General features: G+C 50.8%; 2 protein-coding genes across 2 annotated transcripts; one reads left to right on the top strand and one right to left on the bottom strand.

The window, feature by feature from the left end:
* Nucleotides 1-5,456: 5,456 nt before the first annotated feature.
* MIND_01007800 (Sterol regulatory element binding protein cleavage-activating protein) lies at nucleotides 5,457-9,391 on the top strand (the record flags this gene model as incomplete). The annotated part of the gene is made up of 7 exons (XM_037366675.1): nucleotides 5,457-5,530; nucleotides 5,581-6,301; nucleotides 6,353-6,579; nucleotides 6,627-6,681; nucleotides 6,732-6,983; nucleotides 7,034-7,195; nucleotides 7,244-9,391. The coding sequence occupies 7 exons, from the start codon at nucleotides 5,457-5,459 to the stop codon at nucleotides 9,389-9,391; spliced, it is 3,639 nt and encodes a 1,212-aa protein (XP_037216069.1).
* A 2,426-nt stretch (nucleotides 9,392-11,817) lies between these two features.
* MIND_01007900 (PLCXc domain-containing protein) lies at nucleotides 11,818-13,311 on the bottom strand (the record flags this gene model as incomplete). The annotated part of the gene is made up of 6 exons (XM_037366676.1): nucleotides 11,818-12,251; nucleotides 12,294-12,401; nucleotides 12,446-12,799; nucleotides 12,851-12,893; nucleotides 12,942-13,004; nucleotides 13,060-13,311. The coding sequence occupies 6 exons, from the start codon at nucleotides 13,309-13,311 to the stop codon at nucleotides 11,818-11,820; spliced, it is 1,254 nt and encodes a 417-aa protein (XP_037216070.1).
* Nucleotides 13,312-17,709: the final 4,398 nt, after the last annotated feature.

Here is a 17,709-nt window from a genome sequence, read left to right on the forward strand (position 1 = left end):
GAGTTTGCCGTCAACCGTATCGATAGCGCACACTAACCTCGTCGTGCTCAAGAAAAACGGGCCGGCGTCGTTGTCAGTTTGAGTGCGATTCGATGAGGCAGGCGGTGATGGACTGAGGGTGGTTTGCCACGAGAAGGGCGATGATTGCGGGCTAGACAGCGTTGGGGTTCAAGTGAGTTGTTCTTGGTTTTGTGGCTCGAGTTTGCTGACCGAGCCAAGCGGACATATTGCCCACAATAAGTGGGTTGCCGTTGTTGAGGCCGCTTGCAAGCTGTTGCGGAGCAGCAACCTCCGGGTGGTTGGCCAGAGAGATGGCGAGTCGTGGTTAATACTGATGCGTTGAGCGGCAAGTTGTGGTGGATGATGGATTCTGCGGCTTGCTACCAGGGAAAGTCGGGCCGGGATAGTGGGCCGCCGATAGCTTGCGCGGCATGATTCTGCCAGCCGGCTCGGTTTACTGACGCGTTTATCGGTTGCGGGGGGCGAGAGAGACGGCGATGCAACAGCGTATTGGTTGAGTCGGCATGAGATGTCGAGGGTAAACAGTTGCGGCGACGGGCGGCCCGACATCTGTCGTTGAGAGACTCAGAGCGGGCTCCGGGAGGCGTTACAGAGTTGGGGGTGGTGGTTACAGGCCGTAGCAGCAGCAGACGGGACGGGACGGTGTGTCGACTTGAGCGTTGTGGTTGTTCTTGACAAGCGTGATCGGTGTGGCTGTGAATCATTAGCCGGCGGCCAGCGGGAAGCCGAACACTTTCTTCCCCAACGCCCATGTTGTTGACGACGGTCTTGTGCCCTATGCGGAATACCTGCCTCGACCGGCGTGAGCATCTTGCTCGTTGTCGCTGTTGCTCAAAGGTGCGTTATGTTCTTCATTGATTTTGCCGTACTTATAACCTTTCTAGTGCTTAGCTTCACCACTTGCGCTGTCTGCGCAAGCTTGTGCTCCAGCCCGCCCTCGGCCCAGCTCACATCTGGCTAGCCCATGAGCACCTTGCTCGTTGTCGTCGTTGATCAAAGGCGCGTTATATTCTTCAATCACTTGCCGTACTTATAATGACTTCTAGTGCTTTTACACTCGCTGTCTGCGCAAGCTTGTGCTCCAGCCCGCCCTCGACCCGGCTTGCATCTGGCTATCCCATGAGCACCTTGCTCGTTGTCGTTGTAAGGTGTTCATCATTAACTCCAAATCGCCCTAAGCACAATACTTAGCTCGGGCCGTTTGCCCTGTCCGCACAACTCAACTCACTTGTCGAAAATCCTTGCGATGCTTGAAAGAGCGCTGACAAACGTGAGATTTTCACTACGAAACTTGACCTGGTCTTACAGCAACGTCAAGCGTTGGACGGGGCGGCAGGCAAGGAAGATTGCGGCACACTCATTGGTTGGTGCTGACACTGTTGTTTTGTGTTGCGCTAACTGGGTTGTTGGCTAGACACAATTGTCGGGTCTCGTATCGAGATTTTGGCGCAGAACACAACTTACCAAGAGCCTTGAAGGCTCGTCGTTTTTTGTGTTTATTATCATCTATATGCTTACAATTTGTAGGATCGCGAGTCTATATAGTTGGTGAGTTCTGTCTGCTACAATGTCAAAGCCGCTCACTGACCCTTCAGTTTTCTTCCTCCCACCTTCATTTGCAGCCAACCGCAAGAGCAACAACCTCGCAAGTCGAGTTCTGTGTGGCAGGCGAGGGTGTTGACGGCAGTCCAGGCGCGTGGCTAACCAATGGCGGTGGTGATGTCGACTGACTTGGTTTAGCAGGGCCGATATTGCTTTGGTAGCGATAGTGATTGAAGCCGCCCTCCACACCAACAAGACTATAATTGGTGGTTTTTTTGTCCTCTACACCGTTGAAACCACTGACTGACCTTGATTACAGCCCCCTCTCAAAATTGTCTTGCTGTTCACGCTGACGCAGCATCTCGACATCGTTTAGATCGAAGCGCGAGCTGGATGCGTGATCAGTTCAAGCCTATATTTGGTGAGTAGGCTGTCCAAAACATTGAGAGCGAGGACTAACCTTCTTGTTAGCGCTGAACCGGGGTCGTCTTGAATAGTGCAGTTATGAGGGGATGTGGTGACGGACTGGGGTGGTTTTACAGCTTCAAAATGGCTGGTGAGTTCGCTGTCTACAGTATTAACAGCGACGACTAACCTTGTGGGAAGACTTGATCTCGCTGATGAAGCAGTTTGGAGGTCTGCTGTCGACAACGTTGAACGCGACCACCAACTTGACTGGAAGAATGGTCCGCGCCGCCTTTGCTTGCGGAGGAATACTCTGGGGAAAGCGGGATGCTGGACTTGAGGTCGGTGAGTTTTGTTGTCGATGTTGTTACAAGCAGTTGCTGACTTGCAACAAGACTGTCTTGTGCGCGGCTTGAGTTGGAGCGGGAAATGGTTGCGCGTTTGCAAGCTGGATCGGGTGAGCTTGCGGGTGAAAATGACGAGTGTTAACTAACCTTCTTGACAGAGCTGTGTGTCGTTTTCGAAGAAAGGCGGGCTTGCGATGGACTTTAAGCAGCGACCGAGTCCGACACATTGCGGCATGACTTGCGCAACCTTGGTCTGCTGACGCGTAGGCCGTGGTGAGCTGGGCGGCAAGCGAGGCGGTACGGCGTCTTGAGTTTTGTTAGAGCCAATGAGATGGGTCGGAGCTTGCCTTTTGTTTTCCTTTCGCTTACTCGGTGCGACTGTTGCGCTTGTTCCCGAGAAGCAGCGGGCTTCAAGGCCAAATTACCGGGTGGAGAGAACAGTCGACAAGTAAGAGCTTGAGGTCACAGGTTTGCTCTCGGTGTGCGGGTTATTTTGTCGGCCGAGACTGAGACTGCGCTAAGCAGGGATATGGAGCGGGGAAGTTCGGGCCGCCGCGAGACTTGCAAAGGCAAGGGAGGTGAGTGACGAGTTGTGTGACGGAACGCGATTCGATTTCTGACCTTGTCCGAACGCATACGCAGGCGACACGCTGGGGAAAGGAAATGGCGCGGAGGGTCCAGCACGGGTGTATACTCTGGTGAGCTATTTTATTATGCTTAACGATGGAAAAAGACGCGTTGGCGGGCAGCGATCGAAGGCCGTTTTGTATGCGACGCTGCCGACTCGTTTGACCTGGAGAAAAACGTGGGTGTCATCGAGGCGTTGCGTAAAATGTCGATTATTCACCTCTTGAATTCTATCTACAAATACAGCACCAATCTGGATATATGCCTTCAAATCTCACCAAGAGCGTCTGTCTTTCCCCCCCTCTTTCTCCCGCTAGAGCTGAATGCAAGCCACCTACTCGACGACAACAGACGTCAAGATCCACAAGGCGATTCGGCGCGAATGGGAGGGCTTTCTGGGCTGGCTGGTGACGCGTCAACACGAGATGCAGTTCCGCGACGGGCCAGAAGCCCGCAAAGCTCCGACAAATGCAAGAGGTGCTGCTTGGCAGGCCCGCAAACGGTGGCTTGCTTGTGTCCGAGCCCGTCAGCTGCATCTAGAGCATTGGGTGATGACTGAAGAAGAAAAAACTGCTGTGAAGCGCACATTGGGTTGGAGTCAGAAGGAGATGGTGGATGCGTATGCCGGAGCAGGCGGCATTAGGCGCCAAATACCAAGTTGTCGACCCAACAACGCTAGGCATTGATGAACCGATTCGGGGAGTAGCAAGGGTTCCCCTTGGCAGCGATATATGCATCCAGTGAGTCTTGTTTAAACTTCCTTATCCGCCAATTGACTTGGTCTATAAGCCGGGGAGGCTCCTGCTTATGCCAATTGGGCGGCTGAAATATCGAAGAATACCAAGTCTCCCGCAGCTCATCCAAGCCCCGGAAAACAGTTGCCTGGCGCCAGCAGCCCTCGCAGTGTCGATATTCCAACGATGCCGCTATATTTCATTGGCGCAATAATGCATGGAACCGACCTCGACGCTGTTGCTGCCGCTGAACTCGAGAAATATGCTCTCAATGCGAGCGAGAAGGCAATCAAAGAATACTACCGGGACGCCTGTGATGCAACTGTCCAGTTTCAACGGCATATCGGTGAGCTGGATGAGTCTCAACGTGAGGGAGCGCAGGCTGGTTTCGATGACAAGATGCGGGAACTTGCTGCAGGGAAGGAGCGGGAGTGGAAGACCAAAGTTTTGGATAAGATGCGGAAACATCAGGCTGCTGAACTGAAGAAACGGGCGGACAAGTTGAAGCATCGGTCAACAAAGTCACCTAAGGCTCGCCCTCGCGGCTATGACCATTACGATGAGTGGGATTATTTGGAGGACTATCGACCATACCAAAGCCCTCAAGCTGATCATGTCGATCCTTATGGGTACGAGTATGGTCATGGCCAAGGTTACAATGAATACGGATATGGAGCAGCAGAAGGCGCTGATTATGGGTACGGGTATGAGATGCCAATTTATAACAACAGTCCACGAGAAGGAAAGCGAAAGCCAAAGAAGAAAGCCTCACGGAAACCGAAACAAAAACAACAGCAACAAGTAGCTCAGCATCAACACCCACAAGATCGGAATGAGGAGCTGTACTATTATCCCGAGCAAGTGAGCGCTTTCGTCTCTCCGCCTGGACTGAGACGGAAGAATGCCTTGCACAGAGAGCCAGAGTACGAATACGACTACTACCCAGATCAATGGCAGCCGATGGAGGACAAACTGGGGCCGGATCCAGACGAGTACTACATGGAGCGAGTGCAGCCACGAGAAGCAAGCAAAAGGTCATGGTGGACAAGATGGCTTCCGTGAGTGACCACAGCAATTTCGTTAATGTATGTCTGCTGATACTTGCATGTCAGGGGAACAAAACCCGACAGACAAACGATGTCCTCATTCGATTGGATGGAGAGCCAGAACGGACCGCAAGCAAGCTCATCAAAAAGCGTAAACAAGAAAAACAAGAAAAAGGAACCGAACGCGGGGGATTGGTGGGGTGGAAATGGGGAGGAAGTGCTGTCAGAGGAAGAGTTTCCGATGCGGACGAAAAAGAAGGGCGGCTGGAAAAGCAAACTGGGCTGGGGCAATCCAAGTCCAACGAGTACAGACATTGGCTGGGCCACTCCATCCGACCAGGAATACCAGAATTGAAGAAAGAGAGACAGCGAATACGGTTCGGAAAAGTTGGCAACTATCGAGGAGGACAGTCGAGATTCATCGAGACGTTCAGTCCAAGAACAACATCTGTAGCTTCGTGAGAGCCCGAATTGAATTGGCGCATCAAGGCACGCGTGATGATGAATGAGTGTGACCGGCGTGACATCCCGAGCCGAAACCCCTTCAGCTCGCGACCTTTGCGATACAGGCTGGCCTAGTCGATTACGGGGCTGCGGTGAAAGAGCTCTAACCCACTTCGCTGCACCTTATCGTATGCTTCTGTAACCTCGCCTCTCACTTCCTCGCTTCTCGAATCCTCACAAGACGTAACGGGCAGTCTGGCCTGCCTCACAACTTACACCGTGCCTTTAGCATGGTCGACCTCTCCCCCAGCCTACTCCGGCGCGCCAGAACATACGGAGGCAAGCTCCTCTACAAGTTCGGACTGTACGTGGCCTTGGCACCGTCAAATTTTTACATTGACTCCATGACTTTAGTCATTGCGCAACCCACCAGATTCGTATTATCCTCGTCTCATGTGTCGTTATAACATCCCTCTTCTACCCCGCACTCGCCCTCTACACTTGGTCAGCCCGACCGGGTTTCCTCTCAATTCTTGATGTCACTCGGTCGCAATACCCGCAGGACTTGGAGAACCTATGGAGTGGCCACGAAGCCTTGCGCGTGTTGGAAGATGCCGTTTCGCGGGCAAAGACCCGCGCAAGCTGCATTGCTGACAACGCACTTCGTGTTGAACGGATTCTAATTCACAGCCCGTTCGAAGCTGAGGTCAATAACCAGATCCTTCAATCAACGCTCGACTTGGAGCGCCGAATTGACGAATTGGACCTCGCTTGTCTGAAGCGCGACGACGGTTCTTGCTTTGTTCTGTCCCCACTTGCCTTCTGGCGATACGACGATGCAGAAATACGAAGCGACACGAATATTTTGGACACGCTCTTAACGCGCAATGCTTCTGTAGCAGGAATTCCCATAACTCCGCAAATGGTATTAGCTGGCCGAGGCTCCGATGAGCCTCAAGTCTCGAGCTCTCATTTTGACTACGCCATGTTCCTTGCACTCACCTATTTCTTCCCGAACTCTGACTGTGTCGGGGAAGCTGAGCATCGCGCTTGGCTGCAAGCAATCGACGCGGCAAGCTTGGGTGCCTCGAGGAGGAGCGACCCAACGCAAGACCCTACTTTGATCGCACTCCAAGTGAGTAATGAGCAATCACCCGTTGCTGTTTGGCCCTGACGGCTTTCGCAGTTCGATGAGACCCTGTCAAGTCCGAACAAGTCGACAGCCATCTCGGCTCTTCTCTATCTTGCCTACACGGGATTTGTCATCTTCGTTTCGTGGTCGGTCCGACGGATGGACTCTTTGCATTCTCGTATTGGTGTGACCTTCACTGCCCTCGTCGAGATTGCAGTGAGCACAATCACGAGTATCAGCGTCTGCGCCCTTGTTGGGTTTAAATTGACTATGGTTCCTTGGTAAGTTTTTTGCTGCAGAACTATTCGAGACTGATGGATGCATGTAGGGAACTTCTCCCCATTGTAATTGTTTTTGTCGGAGTCGAGAATATGTTCAATCTCGTGCGTCAATTACCATGACTTGTGCGACCTACCGTTAACGCTTCTCGTAGGTTGATGCCGTTTCCAAAACCCACGTGACTCTTCCAGTAAAGCATCGCATCGCAGAAGGTCTCAGCGTGGCTGGAACCTCCAACACGCTCAAAGTCGTGTCCTATAACAGCATCCTCGGTGTAATTGCGGTCTTTTCGGTTGGCGCAATCAGGCAATTCTGTGTTTTCGCTGTTGTTGTGCTCGTAGCACATTGGTTCCTGGCCCATACATTCTTCTTGGCTGTCCTGTCCATAGATCTCCAGCGCCTTGAGGTCCGTCTTCTCTATCTTTTTGACCAATTTTGGTTGACACAACCGAACAGTTGGATGATCTTTTGCGCCAAGATCCTAACTTCGGGCCAAGTAATCCGCCCCCAGCTGCACGGCAGGTGTCCGAGAAGTCTACATCTGCGCGAGACAAGTTGGGGACTGTTGTTCACGGCCTGCTTCGTGGACGAGCGACTAAAAACATCAGTTTACTCATGGTAAACCCATAACCACCATTTTTTTGCATCCAATTGATTCCTGGTCAGCTCTTAGCCATCACCGGAACCCTCTATTACACTATCTATCCCACACGACCTCTGTCGTCTCACGTCGAAGAAGTCCACCATCCAGCAGTGGCGCGCAAAGCCAATGTTTCCTCAGATCTCCCCCACCATCAAACTCCTGCTTGGGATATTTGGCAAACACTCAACCCGAATGGAACAGCTTTGCATCTTCGCATTGAGTCTCCAACGATATTGACCTTTGCTCCCGACCCGACTCTCCAGACCAGGCTACACCAACGACCTCGGTCATCGATGCGTTTTCTTGTTTGGTTCATCAAAATCGTCATTCTACCAATCACGGTCACCACAACTGTTCTCTGGGGTATATTATTGTACCTGCTCAAGGATGCAGATTTGCTGGAGGCGCAGAGAAACCGGCTTGATCCAGACTCTCCTGACGTCGTCGACGATGGCCATGCTTTCGAAGGCCAAATCTCATTCTCGACACTTCCGAGGGCTTTTGTGAGCGATGTGGAGCTTATCGCCTCCAGTGCAGACGGAAGCATTGTGGTTTCGGTTGGCGTTCAGAATGAAGCAATCATTTGGCGGATGCCAGGGTGGACCCACGCCACGATTGGGGTTACCGATGCGCTTGTTCGTTCCCCAAGCACTTCAACGGCAGCTGCAACTTTGACTTGCGCTGCCGTCGATGCGGAGGGGAAGTATTGTGCCCTTGGAACTGGTGCGGGCGTTATCGTCGTCTTCAGTATCGGGAAGACGGCATTGACTCCTTTACCGCTGCTCACTTTGGTCAACTCGTCCGCTGCTGTTGTAGACCTGCATTTCAGCAGCAATACACCTTCAAGCATCCGCCCAACTCCGCCGCCATCTGAATCTGGCTCCCCCGCCGAACCAAAATCCGGTCCATTTTTACTTGCTGTCTACGAAAATGGACTGGGTGCAAAGTGGAATGTCGGTTTGAACTCGCAGGTTACGTTTTTTACACCATCCGCTCAGGCACCCCTCGTTCGCACCCAACTCTTGCGCCTCCCACACTCCGATGGCGCCTTCTTTGGCTTTTGTCTGGACAACGGAACGGTGCAGCTTACTGAAGCCCACGGATCAAAGAATCTGATCTTGCCGGACAACTCGTTCCGTGCCGGGAGTGATGCTGATCTTGTAACCAATGTGCATCTATGCCCTGTGGAGATCCTCGGAAGTGTGAGGCTTGTGGTAGCTGCGGCAACTGAATCTGGGAGTGTTTCGCTGTGGGACGGGTCAGGTGAATTGATTTCCACCATTGACGATGTGCGTGGCCGGGTAACTCAGTTGCGTGTTGCACCGACCCCGTCTGGTCCATGCCCCTCCTGCGCGAAACCCCAGCTAGACGGATTCCTGCTTGCCTTCTCGGTTGACAGCATAGTCCACGTTTTCCGAATATCCATGTCAGATCAGCCTCGTCGCTGCACGTGTAATCTTCATCTTCCCCGTCGGGTCTCGTCGCGAGACAGCCTTGGCCGTCATTCGCGAACGACTAGCATTGCGCCTTCTCCTGGCTCTTCCTCACCTCTCATACCTCGAGCTAGTTTGGCCACCATCTTTGAACCCCCACCTCCATTTCCCGTGTCAGGACACGGTATCCATTCTCGACGGGCGTCAGAAAGGGACGCCTCGTTGCGACGATCGCTGGAGAGCTTGACAGTACCATCTGTGCTTGATGACCAAGACCTGCTTTCGCCTCTGGACCCAACAAAACCTTCGGTTGGGGTGTCACTTTGGCAGCATGTGTTTGTTGTGTGTGTTGCCGACGCTGATTGCGAACGGGGAGCGTGGGATTTTGTGGACCGGTCAGTTGTTGGTATCCGCCGCAAGCCACGAACGGTGAAAAGCGGGGGAGTCGGCTCTGAAGTGGGTGGCCTGAGCCTGGCGACATTGGAGCGATGGGAACTGTGGTCGTTCGAGATCTCGCGTAGCAATGTCCGCAGTTCGACTCTGGCAACACTCGTCGAGCAGCATCCAGACACCCCCCGAACTTCGATTTCCTCTATCACTTCATCCAAATCTTTGCGAAAGCGGGACACTGTACCTCGTCTACCGTTTACCCGCGTTTCACCGTTTACAATAGCGGGGACGCACAGTCTCGCAGGATTCGGCAACACTGTTGGAATATTTAACTTTAAGACTGTTTAATTGTACGCTAGGATCCGAAAATGCTTTGTATCGTTATTAGATTGTAGACTAACGTTTAGATCCATTGTTCATTGACTATAGCTATCAAGATGCTGCCAAGATGCTGCCAGACAAAAAATAAGTAAGTCGTCAAAAAAAAAAGGGGGAAATTGGCAAAAAACTGCAAGTTTTACAGTGTCACGGAACATGTCACAGCGGTCAATCCAATCTGAAAATGACCACGACCATTCTGCAATCGCCAGTTGATTTTCTCGACACAGGGAGCGAGAAACTGGTCACCGGCTCACCTATTCACTTTTTCAACGCCACCTGTTCACACCCTGCTACCACATCCAGGCCTTTCAAGTCTCGCCGGGCAGTCTCGTTTTTCCCCAACGCTGAACAATACCGTCGATCAATGGCTGCCTTGCGTTTCAAACTATTACCCTTTCCGAAGCCTGATCCATCGTTGTACCTCTTCCTGCTACATTTTCAGCATTGTTGACAAGCCTAGTGGGACAATATTCCAAAAATACGTTGAACCAATCCTAGACCTCTTCGAACGAGAATTCGTGCCAGACCACTCCTCGTACCCTCCACTTTATTTTGATCATCAGAACGTATCAAGTGATCAACGATCTAATGACCTCTATCCTACTCATACTTATGCTGTACAGACCGCGACATTGTGCGTATATACCACAGTGGCTCGCTGTTACCGGAGAGGGTGCTCTTCGCTATCCTCATATTCCAGGTCTGTTGCTCGTCTCCGTCGCTGCTTGACTAATGCGGTGGCTCAGCGCTCAGGAACTATCTGTTGGCATGGCTTAGATTCTGGCCTCATCAATTGCTCTGCCTGTATCGCGTCCTTGACCGAGTGGAACGGATTTCTGAAGCAAGAGCAACCCAAATATATTCTCGTTACTGACGAGTTCAAAGCATCCATCGTGCGTTATATCGACATAAGTGCGCTGTATTCCGTCCAATGCGTGGTCTACGATGTGTCTTCTGGCCCAAATTCACTGCGAAACCTCGTCAACTTCCTCCTCTACCAGCATCCGTCCCCCAAGTTCCGTGGAAGCCAATGGTACAAAGCAATTCACGGCGCGTTAAATGACCAAGAACACGCTCGTACGCCCGTCAACTTCCATGATTTCGACCGATATACCCTTCAGCGGAGTCGGCCAGATCTCATCGCGTTCCTATCGTGGAAAGAGGATGTCGCTGAACGTTTTGTTGCCAACCCTCTCCAGCCTGGAACATCTTTACAGGTCAAAGTCAATGCGTTTGCAAAACAAGAGTTCCGTTGGCGATGTCAGTTTCCCTCTCCCGATATACCCAGTCATACACGCGAATATGTGTTTCGCGGTAGCCGCCCACGGTCGACAAGCATAGACGACATTCTAACAGAGCCAACACTGAGGTTTGAAATCACGAAGGTCATTCGACACAAGCCCGGTGCATTCTCTCAGGTATTTTTCGGTGTTCTACACAGTGGAGATGGTCGCGTCTCATCTCCTGTTTGCCTCAAACTCTTCTTGGGCATGCTGTTGCCGGCCAAGCGTGATGTACTCCTAGAAGACTTTGAAGAGACAGAGGATCCCTCATACCGACTGGAGATGTTGCATTCCGCTTTGGACCTTGTATGCCGCGAGGAATCTGCCTATGATCGGTTGCGGGAATATCAAGGCTCTATGCTGCCCCATTCATACGGGTTCCACGAAGTGAGTGAAATCACCTGCCGGTTCTATCACATCAATAGTGTTCAGTTCATTCTCGAAGGTGAATTTGTTGCATATGGTGCACTCATAGAGATCGTTCCCGACCTGCCTATTGCTGAGGTTCCAATGTCTGACTGGAGCCCCGCAATACAAACAGAATTTGTACGCTCTCGTATTCTAAATGTCGTCATTATCTGACCAAGCGTCAGGTTCAACATATCCGGGAGTGTCTACGGGCCCTCCTCTATGCGGGTGTGGACCAGGGCGACTTCCATGGAGGCCAGATACTCTTACCAGCCGGCCCTGATTACTGTCCTGGTCGAGACGGAGTAGTGTTAATCGACTTCGCGTTTGCAATCCAGCGGCTGGGCGATGAGCAAGCACACAATGTCGCTGCGACTTTGTTAGAAAAGGGAAATCTCGTACTCCGAAATCTCCTCGAAGGCTACGGGATCCCGTCTGATGTTATTGGCTCACGATTTGACTCAGAATCTCTTGACTTGAACGAGTATTAGCTTCCTGTACCAGATCGTGGTGGCAGATGTTCAAAACAAACTTGGCAAATTCCACGAAGCCCAGCATTTCGTTTGACAATGGATTAACTAGGATCTTGCCTCTAAAAATTTCGCCCGAAGTAAGGCTAACGAAAGAAAGAAAGAGACCGACAACCCAAAGTCGTAGTTGGTATTACTGTACACATTATGATCCTCTATGTAGTAGTAGTATTCACGCCTGCCAACCCTCCTCACCCTCGGTCCTCCCCCGGAAGTTAAACTCAACCAAAAGCGGAACGAGCGAGTTCTTGGGCTCCTCGTAGTAGTCCAAGAACGTCCAGCCACGTATCCGCAAGCTCTCCTCGTTGTTGCTGAGCCGGTCGAGTGCCCACTTGCCCGTCCGATTGTTCACGCCCTCAACACCCAACCCCCATCGCGGCCAGCCGAAACCCTGCGATATAGTCTGCGGCGCCGCGAGTGGGAAGCTGGACGCAGAGAAGTATGTTATCGGCAGCGCGGGAATCTCCTTGTCTGACGGACGGGGCTCGAGCACGCCAGTTGCAAGCGCGACTTTCTCTGGAATCGACAGGAAGGAGGGTATATGGTACCAGTCATTCGTGCGGACAACAGTGTCGTTGCACATCCACTTGAAGCCCCGTTTCTCGCCTGATGTCTGTTAGAGAGAGCAAATTGACAGAAGCGACTTGCTGTCTGGCCAGCGCGTGGGATGTATGCCCATCCCGTTTAGCCCGTTCTCCCACCCATCGCCGTTACCAAAGCGGCTGAAGAGCACGACCTTACCGCGTACCTCGCCGACTGCAAATAATGATGAGCAGGAAGATAGGCGAACATAGACATACGGGTTGGAATGCGGGATTCAAAGAACCACATGTCACGGCCGCCCGCGCCGGCGTAAATCTCGTCGTGAACAAGCTGAGAGAAGACAACAGAGGGCGCTTCCTGCTTGATCGACATGACGATCGTTTCCCGCGAGCCCTCCGGCGAGGTGAGGAAGTTGTGGACGGAAATCAGAATATCTTGGAAGGGTGTCTTCTGTGGGTATGCACCGTGGTAGGCGATGAGGCGGCCGTTCACGTCGGTAAGCCGGATGTCGAGTACGCGGATTCCGGACCGGAATTGCACATCGAGTGGTGTCGAGATGGATTGGCATTGGCTGAATGGCCAACCGTAAAAAGCCATTGTGTCGTGGGTTCCTGCATTGAGAGTTAGTGTCATTGAGAAAGGTAGGGGGTGATAGAACGCGCCAGGAAGCAGCAGCCTTGAAATGGGCACACTGTCGGGTATCGGCTAGATTGCGTTGAATGGTAATCGAGGAGGCTACTGCTGGCGACATACGGAGAGGAATGAAGGTAGGGATCGGCGGGGAATAATGACGAGTTTGCGATGTTGGGGCGCGACCTGTAACCAACGGAGTAAGGCGAGGGGTCATTCGATAGTGGGCGGGAATGCACACCTTGCAGAGGTATAAACGCCAAAGAGAGTCCTCGGGAGTGGATAGCATCTTCCACGAGCCATTCGTGTTTGAGACTTGGAAGTTCACCGTCGCCCAGTCTATGTGTTTCTCGCGTCCGAGGTATATAGCGGCTGAACATCGTTTGGGGGTATTTATTGTGGTGGGGCGGGAAGAAAGGGCGAGGAGTTCACGGCCATCGCCATATGAGAATACCACGGAGTCGTCCGTGAGGTTGAGGACAGTGAGGCGCATGGTGAACGTAGTCGCCCAAAAATGGGGATGACAGAGCGGGTGTGACACATGCTAAAAGTAAAGTAGGAGGGCTGCGGATTCAAGGCAAAACTGTTAGCACACGGAAGATAGTACTCGATGCATAGATTGTAGGGCTGCGGAGATCTAGACAGGCAGTGCAGGGAAATAAAGGGTGCACAGGGATGTATTTTAGATGGAGAACCTCATCGAATAAGCCACAAAAACAGTAAAAGCTATGCCTCCTAGCCGACTTGAACGACTGACCTCGTCATAAGAGAAAATCTTACTAGTGACGCGCTCTACCAACTGAGCTCACGAATGGCAAAAGAAGTGCCTCCTAGCCGACTCGAACGACTGACCTCGTCATTACTAGTGACGCGCTCTACCAAACTGAGCTAAGAAGGCGTGTCCAAGGTTCCTAGTGAGACGCTAGGTAGCGGAGAATATTGCTATCTACGCAACGGTGATCGAAGGAATTTTTTCTAGCTACAAGTGATGACGGTGATTTGAGCAGGTAGCGATTGTAATGGAAGAGATCAGCCAAATGATCGTCCTGCTACTTTTTCTAATTGCAATCATTTTCAGGCCATGAAATTACATACCACAGCACTCTGAGACACATTCTGTGATATGCAACTGAACTCTCATGTCAAGAGGATGGTAAGTAAGACATGGGAATAGTCTTTTCCCTTCCATTCATAAGAAAGGTTGGAGCTTTGTAATTTCAAGGGATTTCTGAAGAAACACAAGATATTGGAGGTCCCAATGGGTATTATACCAAGATTTTGCATGTATATGGAAGCCCATGCAGTTCTCTACATTTTAGAAGTCATAGCTTGGGCAATAATCCACATGGAGAGGCAGGTGAATAGATACACTAGATATTCAGAAACGTGGGAACTGACATTAGCATAGCCACCAATGTCAGATCAAGGACAAATTGATGGGAGGTGTCAAAGCTTGTGCAGGGCACAGAGCACCAATGCCTGTGAGTACAGTTTTGAAAACTTCAGGACAGGTTGGTTCATAGTAGAGGAGCTGTAGGGCCAAGTTACTAAAGCCAATCTAGAGAAATAAGCAAGATATACCAAATATATCTTTCATAACATTTCTACAGGCATTCTCAATGAAGGTGAGGGGCCTGCCTTAGAAAATGGGATGTAAGAAGGTGATAGATACACTCTTTCATCTCCCACTTGCCTGATGAGATCTGACCTAGAAATAATTGGTTACAATGAATTGATGTTTCAACAAAAATTAACAATTTTATTGCTTTGAGTATATCCAATATAATGATTGCTTTGAAATCTGAGCTACATACTCTGTCTGGATATGTACTGAGCTATGTCCAAAAGCATCGAGACAAACTATCGATCATGTGATACTAGAATGATTGAGCGATATGTTTTGACTGTTGATTGTGACATATTGTCACAGTCAAGCACACTTTTCCTCATCGTCCACAGCTTCAGCCTCCTGGTGCTAGTCGTTTTCGGCAGCACCACACCCTTCGACTCCCAGTCACCAATGTCGTCGAGCTCATATGAGAGGCAGGCAGCTCTGACAACGCAATGTCCGAGTACATGCCGAGTGCGTGTTTGCCAGTTCTGCACCGTAAATCAACTAACCTGTTTATCTAGATTCCGATGGACATATTGGCCAGTTTGGCTATCTACGTCACCAACAGCTCATTTGTTGTATCTGTGCCTGTAGCCAATACAGTTTCTTCTTCCTGGTTATTCGTCCCGGATGACATGACAAGCTTCTTCCGGTGACAACATTTGTGCTCGACCTTTCCTCATTGGGTCAATAACCCTGTGTCTTTCGACGCGACTTACTGCTGCATATTGGGGACTGTTAACGCGTCATTACCAACCAATGACATTCAATCTGTGTAAGAACCGTTTTACTTAGTGTTGTTTGAAAAAAAAAACCATAGCAGATAGCCAACCTCGGTTGACGTCGATCGATCTACGAACAGCTCAGCGCTTCTTATCATGGAAGAACCACTGCCCGCACTTTACGTTTCTTTCTGAGAGGAGCCGGGCTGCTTGTTTGCCAGAGCCGTCATGGTCGACAGGAGGAGCAGAGGGCGCGGGGTCAGTACTATTGAGTTGCTCCAGTGCTCCAGATTTTAACTGACAGAGCTACAGCGCTCGACCACAGCTGACGACGAGGACTGGGAGCCATCGGAGTCGGAGGAAGTTGAATCACACGACAACTCGGAGGCATCTGACGCGTCAGATGAGAACGAAGAGGATGAAGAGTGGAGGCAGTTCGATTGGGAGGTGTCGGATGATGACTCGGACTGCTCTGATTTTGAGGACGAGGCACGTTGAATTTCTTGCTGCTAGTCTACTGCTAATTTCTTCTCTAGGTGGGAATCCAGAAGCGCGTCCTGACAATTGCTGTTGCTGATGCAAAGATGAATGACGAGGCACGTTCATCCTAACTCTTATCCTATACCGCTAACCCAGACCAGCTGAGAAAACGTGCGTGGAAAGGCTATATTCGCCGCGTTGGCAGATGGGAAGATGCCCACGAAAACGAGGATGAATACAAGAGACGTGTTCAAGCAAGCGGGAAAGCCCATGTGTCCCTGGTAGCAGAGGTTTCCTTGCGAAGGCTCGAGCATATGGCCGCCACAGACAATTCAACACTGCTCGCTCGACCTCCACCCGTTGCAACACTGTCAGACATTCAAACTTATGTCAACACCTGGATGCGCTGTACCCAGTCCACCCCAATTCCTGCAGACTCGCCAACATGGTCACGTCTGACACCAAATCTTATCCAATTCCTGGCCGCGCTTGCCCGAGACCCCACTAATTTCGACTTGGAGTCTTTTTGTTGGCAACGGCACCCTTGTGCTTTGCTCAGCAAATGACGCTCCACCTTCAAATGCTTGTGCCTATTATATCCGTATCATCAGCATAACTGGGCCGGAACTGAAGGTGGTCCTTTTTCGCTATCTTCAAAATTTTCCAGCGGACGCAGAGTGGACAGTTCGCCAACTCATACTAACTGGTGTCACTGTCATGGAAATCTACGAGAAGATGTCATCGTTTCTGGAGCCGCATGGTCTACAGGCCCTCGCTGAACGAGTTGTGGGGCAGATCCGCGATAATCCAGGTCGCTATGCCATATTGGAAGGGTTGCAATGCCACGCAAAATTCCTGGTCTATGTTGGCCTTACTTATTCCATCCAACCAGACGAACGGCCTCGGAATGATCTGGACGCGGAAGCAGCTGTCCGCTTTGTCAACTTTCTCAAAGAGTCTGGCTTTACCGTTGTTGTTTATTCATTTCCACACCTTCTCACCCCATTCATCACCAATTCACTGGAGATTCGCTACATGGAAGTCTACTCAGAGATTGAACGTATACTTCAGGCCGTTTGTGGTTATTGGAGCCTCAATTCATCTGACGGTGGTATGCTGCCAACCTACAAAGCCGACCCCACTCTTCAAGCTATCATCACCGATCTTCGGCTACGACTCAGTCAAATCCCCACCCCACCATCATATGTAGCATCCTCGCAACTCAAAGCTGAGCTTCTAAAGCAATTCGAAGGCGAGCGGGACCTTTTTAATGAGCTTACATCTACTCCGATCAGTTCAAGAGCATTCAAGAGCCTGTATGCAGACCTTGTAGACCCGCTTCAAGTATGCTGCGGTCGTGTTGTGCGTTTGGACCTCATGAAGGATGTGCCTAGGGAGATGTACCTTGGCGTTACTGGAGGTTATTGGGAGCCAACAGCGGGTGCAGGACCTCGGGAAGATCGGCATGCACGTTCAATTCTCGACTCAGCTCTTGAAGGGCGACAGAATCTCACTGCACAAGAGAGACAAATGCTCATACCGCCAAGGACTGACTTGTGGCTATTTGTACTGGGCGAACGCTTTTTCACTCTGCACTGCAGCTTACTATCACGTCGTTTGGGTTCTATTCGGCCTTTAATGCTGTTTGTTCAGTCCTCCGCGGTTGCAAAAGCCTTGCTGGATGGTTATGTTCGACAGGCCGACATGCTACTCGAGGCAAGAGGTGGTCAATCACGAAGCGCCTTTTTGAGCGGTCATACACCAGCATCTCTCCTTACCAATGCGGATGATGACTCTGCTCGAAGGGTTGAAATAGTCTTCAGATAATCCGTCTTCATCGTAGCTTTTTAACCATACAAGAGTTATAGTAAACAAAGCAGCCAGTGCCGAGATAATTAGACATCAAGAGTTTAATAACATATCACTATGGTGATCAGTCTATGATCTAAGCATCATCATTATGACATTATAGCTGAATCCTATATGAGAAACCTTAAATAGCTACTCTATAAGCTTGTTAATTAATATCTATCTATCTATCTATCACCTGAAGAATACAGCATAGCCTTTTAGAATA

The sequence above is a fragment of the Mycena indigotica genome (genome assembly GCF_014461135.1).
Source record: "Mycena indigotica strain 171206Taipei chromosome Unknown Mind.scaff0009, whole genome shotgun sequence".
Classification (NCBI taxonomy): domain Eukaryota; kingdom Fungi; phylum Basidiomycota; class Agaricomycetes; order Agaricales; family Mycenaceae; genus Mycena; species Mycena indigotica.